The 25,625-nt window shown below is 36.6% G+C and overlaps 1 protein-coding gene across 4 annotated transcripts in view; it reads left to right on the top strand.

Annotated features, from left to right (window-relative positions):
* SLC2A12 (solute carrier family 2 member 12) overlaps positions 1-25,625 on the top strand; it is a 94,581-nt gene that overhangs the window by 5,410 nt on the left and 63,546 nt on the right. The window contains exons 1-2 of one of the 4 annotated variants that reach the window (XM_016428910.2): positions 15,580-15,879; positions 18,536-18,711. In XM_016428910.2, the coding sequence (XP_016284396.1) occupies positions 18,588-18,711 (124 nt within the window). In that variant the 5' untranslated portion in view covers positions 15,580-15,879; positions 18,536-18,587. Of the gene's footprint in view, positions 1-15,579; positions 15,880-15,936; positions 16,267-18,368; positions 18,712-25,625 lie in introns of those variants that run through there. The other 3 variants (XM_056818825.1, XM_056818826.1, XM_007484583.2) reach the window with 3 other exon arrangements.

Below are 25,625 nucleotides of genomic sequence, written 5' to 3'. Positions count from 1 at the left end.
TCTATCTCTTATATATATATATATATATATGTGTGTGTGTGTGTGTGTGTAATAATAATACAATCTACACATGTATACATATCACATGTATTCACATGTGTACACATAACACCGATACATGTGTACATATATACATGCCTTATTTATAAATGCAGGTGTGTATATAGAAAAGCATGTGATTACATGAACATGCATTTTATGTAGATATATCCACATTTGTATACATGAATACACATGTACTCATGCATTTATGTGTCTATGCACATGTTTGTGTATACGTATACACCTATAAATTTACACAGACATAGATTTATCTGTTTATTCTCTATATACACTATACATATGCACACTCTCTACATACATGTATTTAAGCATACATATACCTATAAACACATACCTTTATATGTAAATGTGTAACTGTACACACAGATGTACGTGTGTGTCCCCTGCCTTTCAAGAGAGGGGTCCCCACCCTGTCTTTATTTTTTTAAAGAAGAACTCTGAGAAGAGTAATCCTCAGAGCCAAAAAAAGCAGGAACAGGGACAAGAGGACAAATTGTGAAACCAGGCAGCTGGTCACGAGATAACCAGGAGAGCTTATCGGAAGATCTGTAGTGATCCAGAGCTGAGGCACAAAGACCAAAGGCAGGCAACTGCAACTCCAAGGAGTGAGAGCCTGTCCAAGGAGCAGATCCAGGGCCCTCACCGATCTTCTTTCTCCTGAAGGAAAGCATTTTTTAAATTTCTGCTTCTGTTTAGTCCTGGGGGCAAGCTTGCCAGTTCCCTATATACAGCAATTCAGATCTTATTTGCCTAGTATAAAACACAGGTAACTGGCAGGAATGCTAAGCTATGTATATGTCTATCTGCATATGGAGGAGCTTAAAAATAGAAATAGGTTAAGTTAGGAAATGTTCTTTCTAGTAGAGAGGAAAAATTTGACCCATGAGAGATAGAGGATTAGCACTGTTAGGGTAAAGGCATGTGTGTGTGTGTGAAGAGGTGATGGTGAATGGTACTAGACTCTACATACCTGGCATGTGAAGTAGACATTCAGATATAGCTAGGAATAAACCAGAAGCTAGTGAGAATGGAAGGCACTGAGGAGCTAAATGTGAGCAAGCCAATTTTTATTTTTGATTCACCACCAGTCAGTTGTTTTGAGAGGTCTCGGTTTGAAAGCCTTTCCCTTATTGGAAGAGGGAGGATGAAAGAAAGCTATGCATACCAACACATACAGAGCAAGATATAAAGTATATCTTTGGGAGGTTAATATTAACAGCTGGGATGAACCAGAAAAGGCTATATGGAGAAGTTAGTGCTTGAGCTAAAGAGAGGAGATTACACAAGATGGCGGTGATAATGGAGAACATCACAGGCATTGAGAGTAGCCAATGCAATAAGGTAGGAAATGGAGTGTCCTGTGTGAGGAAGAAGTCTATAATTCTATTGTAGAAATTTCCAATATCATTGCCTTTTAGAAATGATTTTGAACCTTTGAAGAGAATGGAAACAGAAATCTTTTTTAAAAAAATAGCTATAATAGCAAAAGGAACTCAAAAGAACATTTATTAAAAACCCTTACCTTCAGTCTTAGAATTGATTAGTTCCAAGTATCAGTTCCAGGGCAAAAGAGCAGTAAGGGCTAGTCAATTAGGGTTAAGTGACTTGCACAGGGTCACATATCCAGGAAGTGTCTGAGGTCAAATTTGAACCCAGGACCTCCCATTTCTAGGCTTGGCTCTCTATCCACTGAGCCACCTGACTTTCCAAGAAAAACTTTTAAGTAGTTGTGGTAAAACTAAGTTCTCATCATTGTGTAAATAGAATCTGCTCCTCTCCTCCCAGCTTGTGCTACCTTGCTTATGGGTCTGGGTTAAGAGAAAGGATAAAGGTGTGGTGTGAGACACACCTGGTCTCTATATTTCCTTGGAGGAAGCAGTGGAGCACCATGGATGAGAGAGACAGTCATGTGGAGTACTACTTGGTCAGGGTTAGGTTCGATTAGACATAAATCTCTATATATCTGCTTTCTCTATTTCAAGTGATTATTAATAAACTCTATGGAAAATAAGAACCTGGATTTATTAATTTAAATCTAGCATCATACCAAGAATCAAAGTTCCTACTATAAAGAACAACTTCAAAATGATCTAGTCACATCATGATTGTGGAGGGGAATAACATAAGGAAAATGCAAAGGCAGGATGGGATCATATTGAGGTGAACTTTCTATGTTTGACCTTAGAGTTAATGGGGAGTCACCAGCGTTTTAGTCAGAGGTTGACATGGGTAGTCATGTGCTTTAGGAAAATCACTACATCAGCCTTATGGAAGATAAATTGGAGAAGGAAAAGATTTGAGAGGGGAAGATGAATTTGAGGTTGTTGCAATAGCCTACACAAGAGATGATGAGGGTCTTCAGGGTGTTGACTGTGTGGGTAGAGATAGATGTCTTGGAGATAAGGCTTAGCAACTGATTGGATATATGGGATGACTGAAAGTGAGTAGTTGAGAATGACATTGAGTTTGGGAAACAGGAAACTGGAAGGATAGTGATGCCCTTGACTATAATAAAGAAGTTTGTAGAAGATGTGGATTTTGAGAGAGAGGATAATGTTTAGGACATGTTTGAGTTTTGGATGTCTAAGCAAGATCTAGGTCGAAAGATTCACTAGGAAGCTGATAGACAGAGTGCCTGAATGAATGAAATAGAATGAAAAAGCACTATTAAGCAATTACTACATTCTAGCTCTATTCTTATAATTAGAGATGCAAATTCAAAAGTAAGGCTTTCCCTGGGGCAGTCAGGTGGATCAGTGGATAGAAACCCTCGACTCATGAGGACCTGGGTTCAAATTTGGCCTTGGACACTTCCTAACTCTGTGACCCTAGGCAAGTCTCTTAACCCTAATTGTTTAGCCCCTTGTTCCTTATATCATAGAGTTGTTACTAAGACAGAAAGAAGGCTATTCCCTGCTCTCAAGTAGCTTACATTTTACCAGGAAAATAACATCAGTGAAGTATTGGCTAGAGAAGGGTGTTTTAGTATGGGAAATCCCAGAAATGATAAATGAAATAATAGGACAATCCATTTACCTTCAATTAGTAGTGTTGATTCAGTTACAGTTCTCAGAATAAGTGATAGAAAATGAGGTGGGAGTAGAGTTATACTAGCATGGTGGTAGGTTGGAAAATCATAAATGTGAAAGAACTACAGAATTTGAGAACTGAAAGGGATCTCAATGAACCTCTAGTCCAATCTATATACAAAAGTAATCTCCACTATAATATACCCAATAAGTGATCCCCTACTCTCTGCTAGAAGACCTTCACATAAAGGTCTTCAAGGATTTCTTTTGGATAATCCTGTTTTAATGTTTTTCTTGATATCAGACCAATATTTGCCTCTTTGCAGCTTCCACCCATTGTTTCTGATCCTATATCCCACTCTACCTTCTAACTATAGCTCTAAGAATAGTAATCTAATCATTTCTGGAAAGGACATGTTAATCATTAACTCCATGACTCCAGTTATCACTCTTTCCAACTTACCTCTTTGAAACACTTCTCTTTCACCACTATTCCCTTCTATGTGTTTCTTCACCTATTAGAACAAAGACTTTTCTTGAAGAGGACCATTAGATTGTAAGCTCCTTCAGAGAAGAGACTGTCTTTTGCCTTTATTTATTTTTTTATTTTTTATCTTTGATGCTTAGCACAATGCCTAGCACATAATAACCATTTTAACAAGTGCCTTTTCATGCTTTCATTCTGGACCACCAAACCCCAAATCTAATCCCTTCTTCATATGACTGCTCTTCAAATTCTTGAAGGAAGATAATTATCAAATTTTCCTGGATCTTCTATTGTCCATCAAATGATTCTCAATATGTCATGAATCCAAGGCTCTTTACTATCCTTGTTAATTTTCTCTGGATGTTATCTAGCTGATTGGTTTTCTTTTTTTTTTGTTTGTTTGTTTCATATCCAACTTATTGATCTATTCTTTCTCCTTTATTGGCTAAATTACTTAGAGACATAAATTTTCCATTAAGGACTGCTTTGATTATATCCCCAAATTTTGGTATGCTTTCCTACTGTTATCTTTAAGTAAATTGTCAATTTCTTAAATAATTTGTTCTTCAAACCACCTATTCTTTTTCTTTAAAAAAAAACAAAAACAATCCAATCTTCTGTCTTAGCATCAATATTATGTATTGGTTCCAAGTTAGAAGAGCAGTAAAGGGCTAGGCAATGGGGATTAAATGACTTGCCCAGGATCACACAACTGGGAAGTGTCTGAGGCCAGATTTGAATTCAGTACGTCTCATTTATGGGCTTGGTTCTCAATCCATTGAGTCACTAGCTGCCACCTTGAACCATCCATTCTTTTCACTTCAGTTATTTAGTCTTTAATTTTTTACTTTTTTGCCAATGGTCATTTTCCAGATAAAATTTTACTGTATTTTATTTTGCAAAATATGTTTAATATTTATGTTTTATTGGTATTTGGTGAAGGTTTTATGTCCTAATGCATGATCAATTTTTGTAAAGGTTACATTTATAGCTGAGGAATATGTATACCCCTTTTTGTTCTCAATAATTTCTAGGGGCATATAGATGGCTCAGTTAACTGAAAGCCAGGCCTAGAAATGGCAGGTCCTGGGTTCAAATATGGTCTCAGACACTTGCTAGCTATGTGATCCTGGGCAAGTCATGGAATACTCTTTGTCTAGCCCATACCACTCTTTTGCCTTGGAACCAACACACAGTATTGGTTCTAAGATGAGAGGTAAGGGTTTTAAAAAGTAAAAAATAATTTCCAGAGACATTTCACACCTAACTTTTAAAAGTTTTAAAAAAAAAACTTTTTCCCTCAAGTTCTTAGCTTTTTTTTTCTTTTTTGGCTAGAACTAAGTTAGTCCTTAAAGAATACACTGAGATCACCACTATTAAAGTTTTTCTGTTTATTTCTCCTTGTGACTCATTAACTTTTCCTTTATGCATTTAGATGCTATACCATTTGTTGTAATATGTTTTGTACTTATATTAATTCATCATCCTTAGTACCTTTCAACAAAATGTTTCCTTGTTACTTTCTAATACATTCTGATACCTCTTCTGTTTTATGAATGATTTTATCCCATTCACATTCACCATAATGATAGCTATCTGTGTGTTTCCCTTCATCTCATTCTTACAGTTTTACTTTTTTCTTCACTAGATTATACAACAATTTCTCATTTTTTCTTCCCTTTTAAAACTATCTTCATGTTCTACCCTCCCTAATTTTTTTGTTTGAGAATAGTTTCTACCTTAAACTTCACTCTCTCTTATTTTCTCTTCTTTCTTTCCTTTTCCTTCTGTTTCACTTTTGAGTATTTCTGTACCTTAACTCTGGGTGTCTATGTGTGTATATGCACAGGCATATGGGGGAGGGGCTGCCCTCTTTTGACCAATCTATATGAAAATGAAATTCAAGTGCTTTTCACTCTCCCCATGCTTTCTTCCATATTTGTATAGCCTTCTGCTGGATATGCCAAGTATGTGAGATAATTATCCCTAGTTTTTCTCCTGCTTCTTTTTGTTTCTTCTTTTGAGATCATAAAAACACTGCAAAATGAATTCCTGGACCTCTCTCTTATTGGACTCCCTCTGTAGCCCTTTAGGATAAAAGGATTCTGAGGGGATACATGTATCAGCTCACTGTATCACTTTGTAAGTAATTCATTCTTAGGTGGTTCCTTAATATTGTTCAATCATATTAACCTTTTTATATTTCTCTTGACTCTTGAATTCTCCTAAATGGGGGTTCAAACTAATAGAATTAACAGAGAGATGGCCCAACCTTTCAGGGTACCCTTAAAACCCTAATGGAGAGAATAGAGCCTGACTGTGAGATAGTGAGTCCAGAGAATATTCCCTAAATGTGGGGCCCCATATGGGAAGAAATTGGGCTCTTTGAATTTATGGAGACTTATTGAAGAGATGCTCCATCTGGGACTTTTCATTTTGGATACTGTAGTTTGAGGGATCATAGAGAAATTAGAAGAAAAAATGCTTCTCTACTTCAGGCCAGTGGTCAACAAACTGTGCCCAGAAGGGCAAATCTAGTCTGCCACATGTTTTTGAATGGCCCATGAATTAAGAATGATTTTTACATTTTAAAATATAAAACTTCATTTTAAAATGTAAAAACTGATGCAGAGTGAAAGGAGCAGAGCAAGAAGAACATTATACACAGAGACTGATACATTGTGGTACAATCAAATGTAATGGACTTCTCCATTAGTGGCAATGCAGTAATCCTGAACAACCTGGAGGGATCTATGAGAAAGAATGCTATCCACATTCAGAGGAAAAACTATGGGTGTAGAAACACCGAAGAAAAAGAACTGCTTGATTACATGGTTTGAGGGGGATATGATTGGGGATGAAGATTCTAAATGATCATCCTAGTGCAAACACCAATAACATGGAAAGAGGTTTTGATCAAGGACACATGTAAAACTCATTTGAATTGCACGTTGGCTACAGGAAAGAGTGGGGAGAGGGGAGGGAAAGAATATGATTCTTGTAACCAAGGAATAATGTTCTAAATTGACTAATTAAATAAAATTTTAAAAAATAAAATGTAAAAACTATTAAGCCTCTCTACTTTAGATTGCAATTGTACCGCTATTTGTCCTGTGTTAGTTTTGCTTACAAGTCAATTCTTTTTTAGATGATTTTTGTAAACTTTTGTATTTGTTGATTTTTTTCTTAATATTTAGGAACTGTTAAATTGCTGTTCTTGAATACTGCATAAGTAACTATAGTGATAATAACATGAGGATAGATTTCATGTCTTTAAAATGAGTCCTTAGTTGAAAAATGTCATTCTTTCTTTTTGCATTGAAACAAACCTAGACTGCTTTTGCCTTATTTTGAAATTCTTATGTACTACAAAACCATAAGGTTAAGATTTGCTCATGTACCTAGACATCTCAAGTAATCAGCCCTTAGTGCTTAATTATTTTTCTTGGAAACCTCACCATTTTTGAGGGCTTAATTGATCTTGTTTGCTACTTTTTCTAACTAAGCCTATTTGTCTTGTTATTGAATGGGCTTAGAATTTCAGGAAGATTACCCTTGAAGCAGCAAGAATTCATTAGGAGAAATTTGGAGTGCATGTTATAATAAAGACCCCAAAAGAAACCTGGGTATCTAAGGGAATTGCCCATGGCACATGGATGCAGAGAGAAATTTTGTTTCACCCTGGGTAGAAAGGGATATTTAGGGAATTTTGTCTTAGCTCTAGTTGGATGGTCACGTGGTCTAATCAGCATTTCTACCAAAATGAATTTTAATTTTCCCAGCAGTTCTTATCAAATAGAGAGTTCTTCTCTGACTAACCTATATTTCAAATTTATCAATAACTTCTGATTCTTATCCATTTGGCTCCATTAATCTACTTTTTAATTATTTAAACAATAACATTTACTTCTGATTATTATTACTTTATAGTGTGATTTATGATCTGTATGTGCCATTCCCTGCTTCATCCTACTTTTTCATAATTTCCCTTGATATTTTAGACCTGTGTTGGTGAATCTATGTCATGAGTGCTGGAGCATGCCAGAAGGGGCTCTTCTCCCCTCCCTCTCAACTATGTATGCTTAAGGGTATTTCTCATATCACCCATCCTGCTGCCCTGTAGCACAAAGGGAATGCTTCCTCCCTCCTCTGCCTGGGGTAAAGTGGCTGACTCACCTGTGGTGTAAGGGTTGCAGTTTGGGCACTTAGTTTCTAAAAGGTTCACCACCAGTATTCTAAACCTTTTTTTCCCCCTCCAAATAAGTTCTGTTATTATTATGTCTAACTCTTAGTTCAGCAGGTTATCTATAGATTGATTTGAGATTGTAACTTTTTTTATTATATTGACAAAACCCAATCATGAACATCAAGTAGTTCTCTAGTTATTTAAATTATTCTTTATTTCTTTAAAAGTAGTTTTGTAATTATATCTATGAAAATTTTGAAAACAGAAGGGGTCTCAGGTCAGTGTCTTGGCCATAACTGGGGGTGTGATATCAATATCAGGCAAAGTGCACTGTTCTCTTCTATCCTTTGGCTCTGAAATTTGCAGCACAGTGAATTTAGCTCAATCTGATTCCCCTGTTTCTCCACATGATTGGGCTGAATCATTGCCAGTCACTTTTTTTTTTGAAAAATTTTATTTAATTAATTTAGAATATTTTTCCATGGTTACATGATTCATTTTCTTTCCTTCCCCTTCTCCCTCTCCCCTCCCATAGCCAATGAGCAATTCTACTGGGTTTTACATGTGTCATCGATCAAGACCTAATTCCATATTATTGATATGTGCACTATGGTGATCATTTAGAGTCTGCATCCCCAATCGTATCCTCATTGACCCATGTGATCAAGCAATTGCTTTTCTTCTGTGTTTCTGCTCCCACAGTTATTTCTCTGGATATGGATAACATTATTTCTCATAAGTCCTTCAGAATTGTCCCAGATCCATTGCTGCTAGTAGAGAAGTTTATTACATGTGATTGTACCACAGTGTATCAGTCTCTGTGTACAATGTTCTCCTGGTTCTGCTCCTTTTGTTCTGCATCAATTCCTGGAGGTCATTCCAGTTCACATGGAATTCCTCCAGTTTATTATTCCTTTCAGGACAATAGTATTCTATCACCAACAGATACCACAATTTGTTCAGTCATTCCCCAAACTGCCAGTCTCTTCTTGCAGGGTTTGGTGTGTTCAGGCATATTCATTCACATGATGGGTCCTAGTGACAAGGGTCCAGGCACAATGAAAGGATGGAGGAAGGAAGGAAGGAAAGAAAGAAGGGAGGTAAGTGCATGCTATGGAACACAAAAACAGGTAAGACAGTTCCTGATCCCAAGGAACTCAAAGTCTAAAGGCGGAGACAACATGGAAACAACCATGTTCAAATGAGATATATACAGGACAAATTGGATATAATCTCAAAAAATAAGGTATTAAGATGAAAGAAGACTGGAAATGGTTTTTAGTAGAAAGTGGGACTTGAAGCTGGACTTTGAAAGAAGCCAAGAAAGATAAGAGGTACAGATAAGGCAGGAGATCATTTCAGGCATGGGAGATACACAGTGAGAATATGTAGAGTGCAGAAGGAGAGGTGTGTTTGGGGAATTGCAAGGAGGCCAGCATCACTGAATAGAAGAGTATAGGGAGGAAAGTAAAGTGTGAAAAGGTTGGAAAGGTAGGAAGGGTCCAGGTTAAGAAGGGCTTTAAAAGACAAACAGAAGATTCTTTATTTGATCTTGGAACTAATAGGAAGACCCTAGTGTTTGTCAAATGGAATATGAGATAGTCAGACCTGTGTTTTTGAGTGATCAATTTGATAGCTATTAAGAGGATAGACTGAAATCAGGGACAGAATTGAAAAAGACCAACCAGCATACTATCACAATAATCCAAGTGTGAAAAGATAAGGACCTACAAAAATGGGGATATCAGTATCAGAAGAGAAAAGGGGCATTTTTTTAAAATTATATTTTATTTGATCATTTCCAAGCATTATTCATTAAAGACATAGATCATTTTCTTTTCCTCCTCCCCACCCCCCATAGCCGACGCGTTATTCCACTGGGTATCACGTGTGTTCTTGATTTGAACCCATTGCTATGTTGATAATATTTGCATTAGAGTGTTCATTTAGAGTCTCTCCTCTGTCATGTCCCCTCAACTGCTGTAGTCAGGCAGTTGCTTTTCCTCGGTGTTTCCACTCCCATAGTTTATCCTTTGCTTATGAATAGTGTTTTTTTCTCCTAGATCCCTGCAAATTGTTCAGGGACATTACACCGCTACTAATGGAGAAGTCCATTACGTTCGATTATACCACAGTGTATTAGTCTCTGTGTACAATGTTCTCCTGGTTCTGCTCCTCTCGCTCTGCATCACTTCCTGGAGGTTGTTCCAGTCTCCATGGAATTCCTCCACTTTATTATTCCTTTTAGCACAATAATATTCCATCACCAACATATACCACAATTTGTTCAGCCATTCCCCAATTGATGGGCATCCCCTCGTTTTCCAGTTTTTGGCCACCACAAAGAGCGCAGCTATGAATATTTTTGTACAAGTCTTTTTGTCCATTATCTCTTTGGGGTACAGACCCAGCAGTGCTATGGCTGGATCAAAGGGTAGATATTCTTTTGTCGCCCTTTGGGCATAGTTCCAAATTGCCTTCCAGAATGGTTGGATCAGTTCACAACTCCAACAGCAATGAATTAATGTCCCTACTTTGCCACATCCCCTCCAGCATTCATTACATTCCTTTGCTGTTATGTTAGCCAATCTGCTAGGTGTGAGGTGATACCTCAGAGTTGTTTTTATTTGCATCTCTCTGATTATAAGAGATTTAGAACACTTCTTCATGTGCTTATTAATAGTTTTGATTTCTTTATCTGAGAACTGCCTATCCATGTCCCTTGCCCATTTATCAATTGGAGAATGGCTTGATTTTTTGTACAATTGATTTAGCTCTTTATAAATATGAGTAATTAAACCTTTGTCAGAGGTTCCTATGAAGATTTTTTCCCAATTTGTTGTTTCCCTTCTGATTTTAGTTACATTGGTTTTGTTTGTACAAAAGCTTTTTAGTTTGATGTAGTCAAAATTATTTATTTTACATTTTGTGATTCTTTCTATGTCTTGCTTGGTTTTAAAGCCTTTCCCCTCCCAAAGGTCTGACATGTATACTATTCTGTGTTTACCCAATTTACTTATGGTTTCCTTCTTTATGTTTAAGTCACTCACCCATTTTGAATTTATCTTGGTGTAGGGTGTGAGGTGTTGACCTATTCCTAGTCTCTCCCACACTGTCTTCCAATTTTCCCAGCAGTTTTTATCAAATAGTGGATTTTTGTCCCAAAAGCTGGGATCTTTGGGTTTATTGTATACTGTCTTGCTGAGGTCGCTTTCCCCCAGTCTATTCCACTGATCTTCCTTTCTGTTTCTTAGCCAGACCAAATTGTTTTGATGACTGCTGCTTTGTAATATAGTTTAAGGTCAGGGACTGCAAGGCCCCCATCATATGTGTTTTTTTTTTTTTCATTATTTCCCTGGATATCCTTGATCTTTTGTTCTTCCAAATGAACTTTGTTATGGTTTTTTCTAAATCAGTGAAGAAGTATTTTGGTAGTTCAATGGGTATGGCACTAAATAGATAAATAAGTTTGGGTAGGATGGTCATTTTTATTATATTGGCTCGTCCTATCCATGAGCAATTAATGTTTTTCCAATTGCTCAAGTCTAGTTTTAGTTGTGTGGAGAGTGTTTTGTAGTTGTATTCACATAGTTCCTGTGTTTGTCTTGGGAGGTAGATTCCTAGGTATTTTATTTTGTTTAAGGTGATTTTGAATGGGATTTCTCTTTCTAGTTTTTGCTGCTGAGCTGTGTTGGAGATATATAGAAAAGCTGATGATTTATGTGGGTTTATTTTGTATCCTGCAACTTTGCTAAAGTTGTTGATTATTTCAATTAGCTTTTTGGTTGAATCTCTAGGATTCTTTAAGTAGACTATCATGTCATCTGCAAAGAGTGATAACTTGGTCTCCTCCTTGCCTATTTTGATACCTTCAATTTCTTTTTCTTCTCTAATTGCTACTGCTAGTGTTTCTAGTACAATGTCAAATAGTAGAGGTGATAATGGGCATCCTTGTTTCACTCCTGATCTTATTGGGAATGCGTCTAGTTTATCCCCATTGTAGATGATATTAGCTGATGGTTTTAGATATATAAAAGGGGGCATTTTTAAGAGATGTTGCAAAAGGAGGAAGTTTGGAATGAATAGTGAAATCATTGGACATGTTGAATTTAAGATGTCTAAGGATCATCCATTCACAATATCTAATCCAAGGGGCAGCTAGGTGGCTCAGGGAATTGAGAGTCAGGCCTAGAGACAAGAGGTCTTGGATTCAAATCTGAACTCAGACACTTCCTAGCTGTGGGACCCTCGTCAAGTCACTTAATCCTCCTTGCCTAGCCTTTACCACATTTCAGCTTTGGAATCAATACGTAGGTTGAATCTAAAACAGAAGAAAAGGATTTTTTAAAAAGACATTTAATAGGCCATTAGAGTTAAAAGACTAGAAATCGGAAGTAAAGTTAAGGCTGGACTAGTAGATCTGAGAGACATTTGCATAGAGATGATAAACCCACAAGAGTTTATAAAATCACCAAGTAAAATAATAGAGAGGGAGCAGAAATGTGGGCCCAGGACGAAGTCTTAGGAAACTCCCATGGTTAAGTAGCATTACATGTATAAAGATAGAGAAAAGTAGATAAAGAGTAGTTAGTCCAGTAGGAGGAAAAGGAAGAGAAAAGTATTGCAATAACCTAGAAAGAAGAAAGTATCAAGGTGAAGAGGGTGATTGAACCTATCAAAGGCTGCAGAGAAGTCAAGAAAGGTGAGGTTTAAGAAAAGACCACTAGATTTTATAATTTAAGAGGTCATAAGCAACTTTGGATGAACACCTTTGAAGCCACAGTTCAAAACACAGGTCTCCCAGGACACACTGGGGAAGATTTCAGGAATTAGAGTAGAGGCTGCCATTCAAGGCTGAAAAGGAGTTTTGGATTGACATTATGGAGAAATATCTTGCACTTAAAGTAGGAACTAATGTAGCCACAACTCAAAACATACCTATATTGAGGTGGAGAAGTATCCCTTTGTATCTTTATACTTCTTTTTTATTCATTTAATTGGTATATTTTTGCTGTTGCTCTAAAGTAGTGAGGTTCGGAGTTACTCTGAGATGCAATCTGTAATTGCCATTTTGTTGAGAAGTCAAACCAACACTCTCATTTTATAGATGAATAAATTAAAGTCTAGAGAGATTCATAGACTTTACACTTATAAAACTAGTCAGTGACAGAGATAAAATTAATACCTAGGTTTCTTGACTCTCCATTGAATGTTTTTTTCTGCACCATCAGTTTCCTTCAGATTACAAGGAGTTTATTTTCAAAGTACCATAACACAATACTTTCCCTGAAGGTCATGAAGGTTAACTATAATCCAACTGGCTGCTATTCTTTTATTTTAATACCTTGTAGCTGCTTTTAGCCTGAATATTCTTTCATTATACTTTGAAATTTAGAGATCAATCCAGGGCTCTAAAATTGTTTGTGAGGATCAAGCAATATTCATATTCTGATCTACTGAGCCTCCACTTTTTACCTGGAAAGTATTATATATCTGGGACAATTGGAGGAAGTGCAAAGAATTTTATATCTGGACCAAATAGGAACCAAACCACTATTCTATATGCAGTTTTCCCTAACTTGTCCCCTTTCCTAACTGACGACTTCCTAAAATGCCCTTCTTTGTAATTTCTGCCGTTTATAATTCCTTGTTTCTTTCAAAATTCAAACTCAAATTTTTTGCCTTTCCCAATTCTCCCACCTATTTGTTCCCACTCCCCAAATTGTTGTTTAATTTCAATCACATTCAATTCTTCATGATCCTATCTGGGATTTTTTTGACAAAGATAACTGGAGTGGTTTGCCATTTCCTTCTCCAGTTCATTTTACAGATGAGGAATTGAGGCAAAGTTGTGATTTGCCCAGTCACAAAGAATGGGGTTTCTTGGCAAAGACACCATGATTTGCCATCTCCTTTTCTAGCTCATTTTACAGATAAGAAACTGAGGCAAAACAAGTCAAGTATTTGTTCAGGGTTACACATCTATGTCTGAAGCTGAATTTGAACTCAGGAAGATGAGACTACCTAATTCCAGGCTTAGCACTCTATCTACCATGATACCTCACTTCTCCTATCCCAAGTTATCTTCTTTTCACTTTATATATATTTAAATATAGTTGCATATGAATATATAGTTACATATAAACATGTCTCTCCACCAATAGAATGTGTGTCCTCAATACCTTGTTCCATGTCTGAAGCATAATAGGTACTTAACAAATGTTTATTAATTGACTTTCTGATTGGGTTCAAAGAATTTCTAAAATTATTGTAAGTTTCATACTCACTCCTATAGTTTGGGATCCAGTATGATAGGCCTGACACAGAGAAAGTGGCAAATTTCTCCAATTAAAATTAAAATGTATGGCCAGGTGTTTAGTACTCTTGGGAGTAATTCTTATATGCTTGGGTGGTGAACTGATTTTAAAAGTTCCCTTATCAATTTGACTAGGTTACCAAGAGGCATACTTTTTCTGGGGTGGAGAGGGCTGATTTGTGGTTTTAAGAGGTGTTTTGTAAAATTACCCAATTTGTTTGGATTGCATCTGCCTATAGAATAGAAGTGGATGGATAGATTTTGGTGGTGAGGCGCAGCCCAGGAATTTGGGGGGGGTTGCTTTTTTCCCCAAATTTTATAAAACAAGCATTTCCACATACAAATAAAAAGATTTTACATAAATGAATTCACCAATCTCTTATATGTTTAGCTTACTTTTCTTCATATCTACATAATAAATCCCCTCTTACAAATGTCCCAGTTCCTCCCCACCCTCCCCACATCACAGAAGGTATTATCCAGGAGACTGACATGTTTATATAAATTAAGTCTTTCATGTTTTCACTTTTCAGCTCCCTTTCTGGAGGTAACAGTCACAGTTTATTCTTGCAGCATTAATTCGGTAGCTGTGTATAATGTTCCCTTGGCTTTACTCATTTCACTGTTTATTATCTTGAGCAGCTCTTTCCAAGTTTTTTTTTTTTTTAGATTAGCCTATTCATGATTTCTTGTAGTGGAGTAGTATTCCATTACAATCATATACCACAATTTTTTAGCCATTCCTTAATTGATGGGAATCTGGGAATCCCCTCAGTTTCCAATTTTTTGTTACCACAAAGAGAGTTACTATGAATATTTTGGAACATGAGTTCTTTTCCTTTTTTTCTGATCTTCTTAGGATATAGATCCAACAACAGAATTGCTGGGTCTCACAGTTCACAGTTTTATAACTTTGCAGTCCATGAACTTGGATGGGAAAAAATTATATTTTCCCTAATTTTTAATTGAAATCTAATATTTGCTTTAATGTAGGCAACAACTGGTATTCTGAGAAAGGGCCCATAGACTTTACCAGACTGTCAAAAATGTTCATGACTGTCAAAAGTGTTCATGACACCAAAAAAAATTAAGAATCTCTGCTATAAAGTGTATGGAAGTGCCCCTTAGTGCCTTCTAGAGAAGGCAGTTCAGTGATTGGAACTACTACTACCCAAGTGAATTGGTTAGATTAGACTCTGTGAAGGACGAGCTCTTGTCAGAGAAGCCAATCCTTTTGTGATGGCCTATAAAAAATGTCTTCATCAAGACTGGTGAGATCCTGAGTATGGTGTAGATTCATTGCCACCCCCCTTCCATGCCTATAAAGAATTATTTGTGGGAGAGATGGCCATATTCTACAGCCACATGGCCCCAAAGGGGATTTCACAGTTTCATTCCTGAACATTTGCCTCCTAGTTTAAAAAGGGAATTTCCTAGGAATTATGATCTTAGAAATTAGATTCCTAGACATAGGTGGGGATTTTCCAGTCAGTGCCAGTTTTGTAGGTTGCCTTACTGGTAACTGCAGGTTCAAGAGTCGAGGAATTCGACCTTCTATTCAGAGAAGGGAATTTTCAGAGTTCCAAACTCAGAGACTGCCTTGAGGGCAAACTCAAATTAGAGAGAAAGGGAATCCTACCTCCTCTCTAGAGGAGTGGATTTTCCTGAATAGCTTGCCTTTTGTACAGGGAAGAGGATTATACATGTGACTCCTGATGCTGAACAGAGCAATTGCAAGGGACCAAAAGCAATGAAATAGATGAGCAAGGGACCTGGGACCTTACCCACTTCTACTACAGTAAGTAATTTGGATAGTAAAGGTTTGATCAGAAGGTTGTGTCTCTCTAGCAGCCCTGACTGTGTTTCCCTTGCAGAGGCAGTCCAAACTGTAGTTTGGCAATACAAATCAGGGTGGAAAGGATTGTGCAAGATTATCTGAGAAAAGGAATAAGACAAAGTGTATTGATTATTCATGGACCATTGTGAGTCCCTTTAGATGTTTTCTGAATTTGTTTATGGCTTTAAGGAACATTTTTGTATCTTTTTCTTCCTGGGGATGAAACAAAAGCTGTCTTATACTCAATATACATTTCAGAGGATCATAGACTTAGAGCTGCAAGGAACCTCACAGGTTGTCTAGTCCAACCTCTTCATTTTGCACTTGAGGAAACAGAGACCTAAGAAGGTAAGTGAATTGCCTGAAATCACCCAGAGAGTAAGCATGAGAAATAGGATTTGAGCCTATGGATTCAATGTCAGATTCAGGCTCTTTTTACTGAACTATTCACATGTTACTTTGAGTTATTATATAAGAATTAAAAGTCCTTTTATCCACATCTGTAGACCTAGGCAAGAGCAATATCCTGATATTTCTCAGGCTAATTTCTGGCTAAAGATGGGTTACAACCTTGTAAATAAAATATAAAGGGTGCTTGTTTCTTATGTGCAGAAGAAGAGGGATCCTTCTGACCATATATGTCAGAGAAAGCATGGTTGAAACAAGCTGGCAAAATATGCTTGGAAATTTTACACCAAGCTTTGACTACTAGCAGTTAGCCCTCCTCTTCCCAATATTTTTTTTTATTCCACCCTGCTATTCGTTCTACTAGGTAGGGCAATGTGGCATAATAGAAAGAACATTGAATTAGGAGTTGAGAGACATGGAATCTTTTTCTTACTGTGTGACCTAAGACACTCAGACTCTTGACTTCAGATTTCTCATCTATAAAGGGAAGATAAAAATACTTTCACAACTTACCTTGCAGGATTACCATTAGGATCAAAGGAGACCACATCCAGAAAAGTTCTTTGTAAACATTAAATTGCTACATACATGCCAAGCACTTTTTGGTCTTTAAGAAGAAAAATAGCACATAGAATTATTTGTTTAAGAACTGGAAGAGATTGTAAAGGTCATAGTACAGCCTCTCCATTTTACAGATGAGAAAACTGAGGTCAAAAGTAGCCAAATGACTGACATTAAATGGCAGAACCATGGTCAAACCTAGGTTCTCTCCTAATTATAGGGGGTTTTCTCCCCCCTTTAGAACATTATCGCTTGGAGAGACTACTTTCATGGAACATGTTTCATAACAATTCATCTCAGAACTTGGAACTACTCAGGAGATTTAAATATCTAGAAACAATTTTCCTTTAAAAAAGGGGTTTTTGTACCCTCATTTTCTATTTATCTTTTTCATTATCTTACCATCATTTGGGGGCTAACTGAGTTCAAGGAACTATACTGAGTATTTTCATTTTGGTTTAAAAAGAATTTATATTTTTCTTTATTCTCTACTTCTTCCCTCCCATCTTCCATCCACCATCTCAGGGGCATTACCATAGGACTCTAAAATATCATTTTTAACCTTTCCATCTTGATTTCCCTCCAAATAAACTGGATGTAACTGAATACAAGTGGATTGTATTATTTGAATTTAATCTCAAAATATTATCAGAATTTTTTTCTAAATCCTCAGGAATCCTTGTACTTTCTCAGTTCCAATGCTCCTATTACTGGGCTTTACTGGGCTTTTTTTTTTTTTTTATTAACTTGATGAGAAGCTGGAGAGAAAGAAAGAGATGTGGAAAGAAAGCAATCAATGAGGAAGCATTTACATATGCTTGTATGAAAAGTAATTTTAAAAATGTTCCCGTGAACCTAAATTTGACTTTAATCATATAGAGAGGCAACTCTTGAACAAAAATGGATTAAGAATATTCCTCACCTACCTAACTAAGTACGAAATGCCTACTCTGTGCCGGGCACTGTGTTAAGTGAAGAGGCTACAAGGACAGTAAAGGAGGCCATTACTCTGGAACGTGGCTTCTTAGCAAAAAACAAACAAACAAACAAACAAACAAAAACTAGGCATGGATTTGGGACGGGGATGGAGATTTTTGTGTTCTATTTAAGGTGCTCAATGGCTCTGGACCCGGTGAAAATCTGATACTCCTTTCCTCCCTAGTATGTCTTAGCATAACTAGTTCCTTCTTCTGCAAGATCTGATACCATCTGCCTCGCTTTAGGCATGGAATTTAAATCCTCGCTATGTCTGCTCTCAGTCTCCTCCAAAGGTGCAGGGATACAAGAGGCATTCACAGTCAAGAGCCAAGGAATGTGTCAGATCTCTTTGGTGCAAAAGTCTATTAACCCCTACCTCCAAGTCTTTGCTTTAGGGACGGACGGACCAACACTTCCGAAGGATGGCCCACCCCCTGGCTGGTGATAGGCTGCTGAGAATAGCAACAGCCTGTGTCACTGGAAAGGGCAAAGCTTTCTGAAATAGAAACAAAAGTTGTTCACGAATCACTCCGGCTAGGGCTGAAGTTCCCCAACCCCCTTCCCCCTGAGTTATTCCCGCCCCCCCCTCCCCGCCCCCCTGCTTCTGCTGTCACAGTCTCCTATACCATGCTGCCATGGGGAAAGTAACTGCTCCCATTTCTGTCCACAGGGCAGGTTCTGGTCTTGAACAGCCCGAAGAAAGACTGTAACTTGGAGATGACATGACAATGGTACCTGTTCAAAACGCGGAGGAGCCTGGCCAGCAATGCCAGAAAATGAGAGCGGCTGAGAGTGAAGGCAACAACAGCCCGGGCTGCGCACGGCCGCAGCTTCCCGCTCCAAGAGGTAAAGAAACACCCCCACTTTCCCCCTACTAGACCCCCACGATGGACCACAGACCTCGGGAGCCTTAGTGTAGCAAGCCTGAGAATGGAACAAAATGGGATAGAGAGAGGTGGCCAGGAGTTGGGAGATCTGGGCTGAGTCTCCTCCAAGGTGCTGACCTTGTTTAAAGACAAAAGGTGAGCTGCAAGCAAAATCTCAGGGCTTCCCCCCTCACCCCTGGAGAAAAGCCTCAAGAGCTATCAATCCCCAGGGAGCAATTAGTCCCATTCCTTAGAGTTGGCAATGGAATGCATACATTCTTGGTGGAAAAGTTTGCCAGAAAAGTCAGAAAGATCTGTTAGCATCCACCTATCTATCTATCTATCTATCTATCTATCTATCTATCTATCTATCTATCTATCCATCTATCCATCCATCCATCCATCCATCCTTTGGGGGGCAGGGAGAGGTAGAAATCTGTAGAAATTCCCATTAATGGGGGGAGCACAGTCATTCTCTCCCCTAGGAAAGCAGATTATTGGATGATGACAATGTCCTTTAGTACCATGAGGTTCAGCTAAGTGTAATGGAAAATATATAATAGATAAAAGTCATTCAGGAACACTCTCCCTCCGCACACACCCTTTTAAAAATCTCACACTTGAGCCTGTTTGCAAAGATTCTAAGCCTCCTTTTAAAGCATGAACTGTCTTCTTGGAAGGAAATTTTTCCATTACTTTTGCTCATAAAGTTTCAGCTAATTCATTTCAGTTGTCTCTGTGAAAGCAAAGTAACTTTCTTCGGTTCTAACGTTACTTTGTTTTTATTTTACATGCAGAAATTTCCAGTACTACACAGCATGTTTCTGGATCTCTCTTCTCATTCAGTGTGTGCTCAAGGAATAAAAACTAATTTTTATATTAGCCACAGTCTAACATAATTAGATAAACCTGCTGCTGAAAATAAAAATAATATTCCACATTCCAAAGACAAATCTCTGGGGGTCCTTTGTGACTCTAGTTTTGGGTAGAATAACTTGAGGGGAGGGGTCAGGATTTAACACATGCATTTGGGAGCATCATAATTTAACTGCCCTGTATCTAAATTTACATAATAATTCTTATATTGAAATTATGTCTTAATCCTGGTTTTTTAAAATGTTACTTAGGGGTTTTTTAAGTCTTCATTGATTAAATATTTGTTTGTTGAAATTCTATCTTCCACTAACAGGTCATTCAAATTTCATTGTAATTCAGTTTGATCATTAGGATATAGCATTCCATTTCTGTCAATGAAATTCCAGAATATTTGCTTAGCTTCAGATATGAAAAACAATAGTTATATGATAGAGTGAAATATTTTAAAATGTTATACAGTAATTCACTAGGCAGAGATTTGTCAAGTGCCTGCTGTATGCAGTTTATTATTAGATATGGAGATCTAGGAAGAATTATGAGACATGGACCCTGACCCACAGAAGTTCTTGATAAATTAAGGGAGATAAGATATGGATATAATTAACTATAATGTGAAATAGCATGTGATAAATGTGTAATAAAGTTGGACATAAGTTCTATGTCATTTCAGAGGAAAGAGAGATGATTTCTGATGGGAATTAGAGGGAGGCTTTGATTTGGTCCTCCTTAAAGAATTTTAAGCAATGCAGAAATAGATCTGGCAATAAAGGAAGAAAGCATTCCACAGATAAGAATACTGATTGATTGATAGTATAAAAGAATTAATGATATAGTAACTCATAATAATAATCAACAGAATGTAAGCTCCTTGAAGGCAGAAATTGTTTCTTTGTAAACTAGAATTGAGAGAGCCTTGCATTTAATAGTAAATACTCATTAAATTGAATAACACGTAGCACTTTAAGATGTGCAAATAACTTTTTTTTAGTAAACTTTATGAATGCAAACATTTTTACCACTATTTTATACTCAGAAAAATTGAGACTCAACAGAGGTTAAATTAATTGTCCAGGTATAACACCAATAATTCTGTGCAAGGACAAAGGATTTTACATTGTTGTGGAAAAATCAAATTGGTGACTAATGGAAAAAAATACATTTGGCCTTGGAATTCTTTTTCATACTTACATTTTATTTTGAATGTCTTTTATCTATGAATTCAAAACTCAACAAAAGTAATGATACTCTACTGTTAAGATTGAACTCAATGAATGGAAAAGCTCCCCAGAGTTCCCATTCTGTAGTTCTTCTTACCTTTTCCTTGATCCCCACTTCAATTTGGGAGTAAACAGTATCAGCTCTCAATCTGTTGTTACCAAAGCATAGACGCCCTTTCTCTTTATTTATGTGCTTTTACTGTCTGATTTGGACTTTGTCTAATGGTACCAATTCAGAATAAGAGTAAATAGAAATAGAAATAGTAGCAAATCAACAAAGGGGAGAAGGTGATGATGACAAAAGAAAAAAATGGCCAGGAATAAGCCTTCATGTGAATAAATTAACTGAAAATAATTAAAAGTTGGTGTGTAACTATTAGTTTTGATTAAATGGTATGTATTTGATAGACTTTAAAGTTGTATGACTTTATACATCTCCCAAAGTAATACAAAATATAATTTTAAAATAATACCTAATATTTTATAGCTGAATATATCTATATATATTTTATATTTTACATAGACCAAAATGTACCTAAACCAAAAACAGTGTTAAAAATGGTAGGTGGGAGGCAGCTAGGTTACTCAGTGAATAGAGAGCCAGGATTGGAGACAGAGGTCCTGGGTTCAAATCTGGCCTCAGAACCTTCCTCTTATATGATCTAGGTCAAGTCACTTAATGCCAGATGCCTAGCCCTTACTTGTTCTTCTGCTTTGTAACTCATGCTGTGTCGATTCTAAGACAGAATATAATTTTTTAATGGTATGTTGATATTCTGATCATACTTTAAATATATTCATTATTTTTCTTATTAGAACATTAAGATTTTCCATCATTTAAAAAATAAAAAAGAGTCTTTTATCTTTATTGAATCTTTCTTGTAACAGGAATCATAAACACCTGATATGTGACTATATTTAATGATATAAACAATATACTACTATCCTCTATGCCTTTGCCCATCTGTCATGAGGAGAGATCTATGTTTTAAAAAAAGAAACCATTATTATATAGAAAAGGAGTGAAAATATTTCAATCTTGTCTTGTTTTGCCTGTGGATGGTTGGAACTATATATAGCCAAATAGATGAACTAAATTATTAATTGTCAATTTTTTACACTGCCCAAGGCACGTTTGAGTATCAAAGGCAATGACATATATATTACATGATGTGGCTACAGATATTTTGCTCTACATTAAAGAAAGATGCTCTATAAGACTGAGTCATTTAATCTTTTTGGTTTTTAAAACAAGAATGACATTTCTACCTTAAAAGAGATGAGTCAGGAGACCTGGATTCTTGGGCCAGCTCTAATACTAAATAATTGTATGACTCTGGACAAGTTGACCCAACTTCTCTCAGTTTCCTCAACTATAAAGAGAAAGGAGTTAGACTAAGTGATCTCTGTGGTCCCATCTGAGCAGCACAGTGAGATCACCAGGTCTGGAGTCAAGAAGGTCTGATTTCAAATCTAGCCTCAAACACTTACTAGCTGGGTGACCCTGGGCAAGTCAGTTAACCCTTCTTGCCTCATTTCTCATCTGTAAAATGAGCTAGGGAAGGAAATTGCAAACCATTCAAATATCTCTGCCAAAAATACCCAAATGGGGTCATGAAGAGTCAGATACAATTGAATTAACTGAACAATAATAGCAAAAAGGCCCCTGACAGCTTTAATATTATTTAAGAAAATGTTTGCCTTGTACTTTGAGCTTCCACTTGAAGAATGATATTTATTTTTCTTCTCTATAGTGTCTAGGACTTCTTTTATCTAAAGAGCTCAGAACATTGATGATTATGAGATCCCTAATGTAGAAAGTTTTCTTCATCTCTCTGGAGGCAGACACTGAGATATAAAGAAAAGTGAATTACACAACAAGGGTTCAGGGATCATGGAATTATAGACTAAAGACTGGAAGAGAACTCAGTGGACACCTACTCTGACTTCTTCATTTTACATATGAGAAATCTGAGCTCTAGAGAAGCTAAGTGACCTTTCCAAAGTTATATATATAGTAGTAGATCCAGGAATTGAATCTAGTTCTGCAGAATCCCACATCTGTGTTCTCTCTACTATCCCACACTCCCTCTTCCTGAGTATATTCTCTTCTTGTGACTCTCCCAAGCTTCTGTTATCAGGATTCTTGTTATCAGGATTCTTGACTCAAAAGATGCTCCTTCATGATCGAAGGGGTACAATGGAAAAAGTAATGACTCTAGAGTAAGAATTTCATTTAGATTTTGCCTCTGTTGTTTACTGTCTGTATGACCTTGGACCAGTGATTTGGTTTATTCATGTATAAAGGTTTGGATTAGATAACCTTCCATCTCTAGATCCATGATTGAATGATTCCTTTAGAATCCTTCTCTCTCTGTCTCTGTCTCTGTTTCTCTCTCTTCTGTAACACAGAAGACAGAATTGGGTATAGTGCTCAGGACACTGGTTTTAGAATTGAGAATATCTGGGTTAGTGCCTCCTCCATCCCTTACTTTTATGCCTTGCGACCCTGGACAATTCACTTTACTTTCATGGGAAGTTTCCTCATGTATAAAATTAGGAGATTGAATTAGATTGCCTTTGAAGCCACATTAAACTCCAGAACTATGGCATTATGATCTCCCCCCCCCCCATTGATTTCCCCTCTTCTATTTTCTTCTAGAGAAGCAAGAAATAGCATATACAATATTCTAACACCTGCAATATCTTGCTTCAAGCTTGGGGCAGTTTCCTGCAGGATGCACCTGTAATGTTAAATGCTACATAAATGGAGGGAGATGGCTTTTCCAATGGGCTGAGAGACTTCTAAAGTGGAAGGACTGGATTCAGAGTTCAATGAAATGGGAGAGGCAGGGCAAGGTACCAAATTTTCAATGGTAAATGGGATGCAGGACTCTACATTACAGGATTGTCCTGTAAATTGCCTCAAGTTGGGAGCAGGAGTGTGTGCGTGTGCGTGAGTGTATAAAATGTCTGGCCCCTGAGTAAAGCCCATGAACTATTAGAAATTAGCAAGCCAAGATTACTTATAAATTTCAGGTTGAGTTTGGCATATAGAGCTATAATACAGGGAATCTTCACCACAAATTTGTGTTTTAAGAGGGAACATTATTAGCTATACATATCAATATATGGTATTTGTAATAAAGCTACATATGTATATGAAGGATGAATCAGGTCATTTTAAAAACAAATTTTCAATTATAGGAGGCCTGTGTGGTTCATTAACTAAGCATATTTAAGTAATTAAAATTAATTGCTATATATACAACTTGAATCACAGCTTCACTAGTAGCATTTTCCCCATAAAAGTTAGTTTAACAAGTGGCTAATAAAGTTCTATGGACTCTTTTGGACTATATTCTGATACATCTTACGTACAATTGCCTTAGGTGGCTGAGGCTTGGGCCTTAGGCCTGAGGGATCTCTTTCCCAAAGAGTCCGAGGAAAGGCTTTTTCTTAAGATTTTATTAATTGAATGGAGTCTGAACTATTCCCTTATAGAAGGATTTCATAAAAGGGATAATTATTGAAACTTTTGAATTAAATCAAGATTTTAATGGGGCTGAAGTTAGAAACTAGAATAAATCCTTTCTTTCCTCAAATTTCTTGCTCACTTCTCCAAAAAAATTTTTTAAAAAAGGTAGAAATCTAAGTGGAAAGAACATGAGTTAAAATCTTGTGAGAAGCTTCCTGATTTAGCACCAGATGAGAAATATATCCTCACAATACATTTTCAAAAATGTAACTTTCTCTCTTAGAATATCTGAGTGTATTCCTGACATAAAGCTTGTCTTCTCCTAATATATCATATATTGTATTGGTGCCCAGTCTTCTCCTATGGTTTATATCAGTAAACCTTTTTCAATGCTCTCCAGAAATTATTTGTTTTTATTTATTTGTCTCTTCACCCCGAGTAGAATGCAAATTCCTTTTAGACAGAGGTTTGATTTTTTTCTCTGTATCTCTAGCATGGAACATTACATTTGAGGTCAGACAACTTTTTGAATTCTGGCTCTGCCCATTACTACTTTTGCAACACTGGGTCACTGAACTCCTTGGGCCTCAGTTTCCTCATCTGAGGAATGCCAGAATTGGAGCAGATGCTATCTAAATTTATAATCACATGATAAATAGTAATCAATATATGTTAGCTAAAAAGAATTAAATAAGAATTTTTGACTTGGAAAAGACCTTAGAAATCATCTATAAGTGACTGAATTTCAATACTGTTCTAGTTGGATCATTTTTTATAGGTCTGAACAATAAGGTTGATTATTTTAAGTATCAATTTTTAAATTATGTCATTTTAATTAAGAAATGGAAAACGTAATTCATTTATATTAGTATAAAATTTGTTCTGCATATAAAAAAATATAATTTTAAAAAAAATGTTGAAATTGTCTTTTGCTAAGGGATTCAATAATGCTTCTTCAGAATCTACCTGACTCATGCCAGTTTGGCATCATATTTGTGGACTCAATATTCTCCTCTTCTTTATAGTTTTAAATGAAGTGGAGAAAGAGAGATAATGACAGTCATGAAACTTTCCTTACATGAAACCCCTGATTCAGATATGGAAGGTTTTTGCTGTTGTTTTCAAGAGGTACATAGAATAACAAATAGCATTTACTTTGTGGTAAGAGTTCCAACATGAATGGGATATTTTATTTTAGTTAGGAAACTATAGGAAACCCCAAGCAGGATCACAGAAAGATTTTTTATGTCACAGACAAGTTTATTTTATGTAGGGGCTGCCAAGTTTGAAAATAAAAAATATTCAAGTATGAACCTGGAAGAT

This window comes from Monodelphis domestica, chromosome 2 (genome assembly GCF_027887165.1).
Source record: "Monodelphis domestica isolate mMonDom1 chromosome 2, mMonDom1.pri, whole genome shotgun sequence".
Taxonomy (NCBI): domain Eukaryota; kingdom Metazoa; phylum Chordata; class Mammalia; order Didelphimorphia; family Didelphidae; genus Monodelphis; species Monodelphis domestica.
This window is presented reverse-complemented; position numbering and strand designations above follow the sequence as displayed.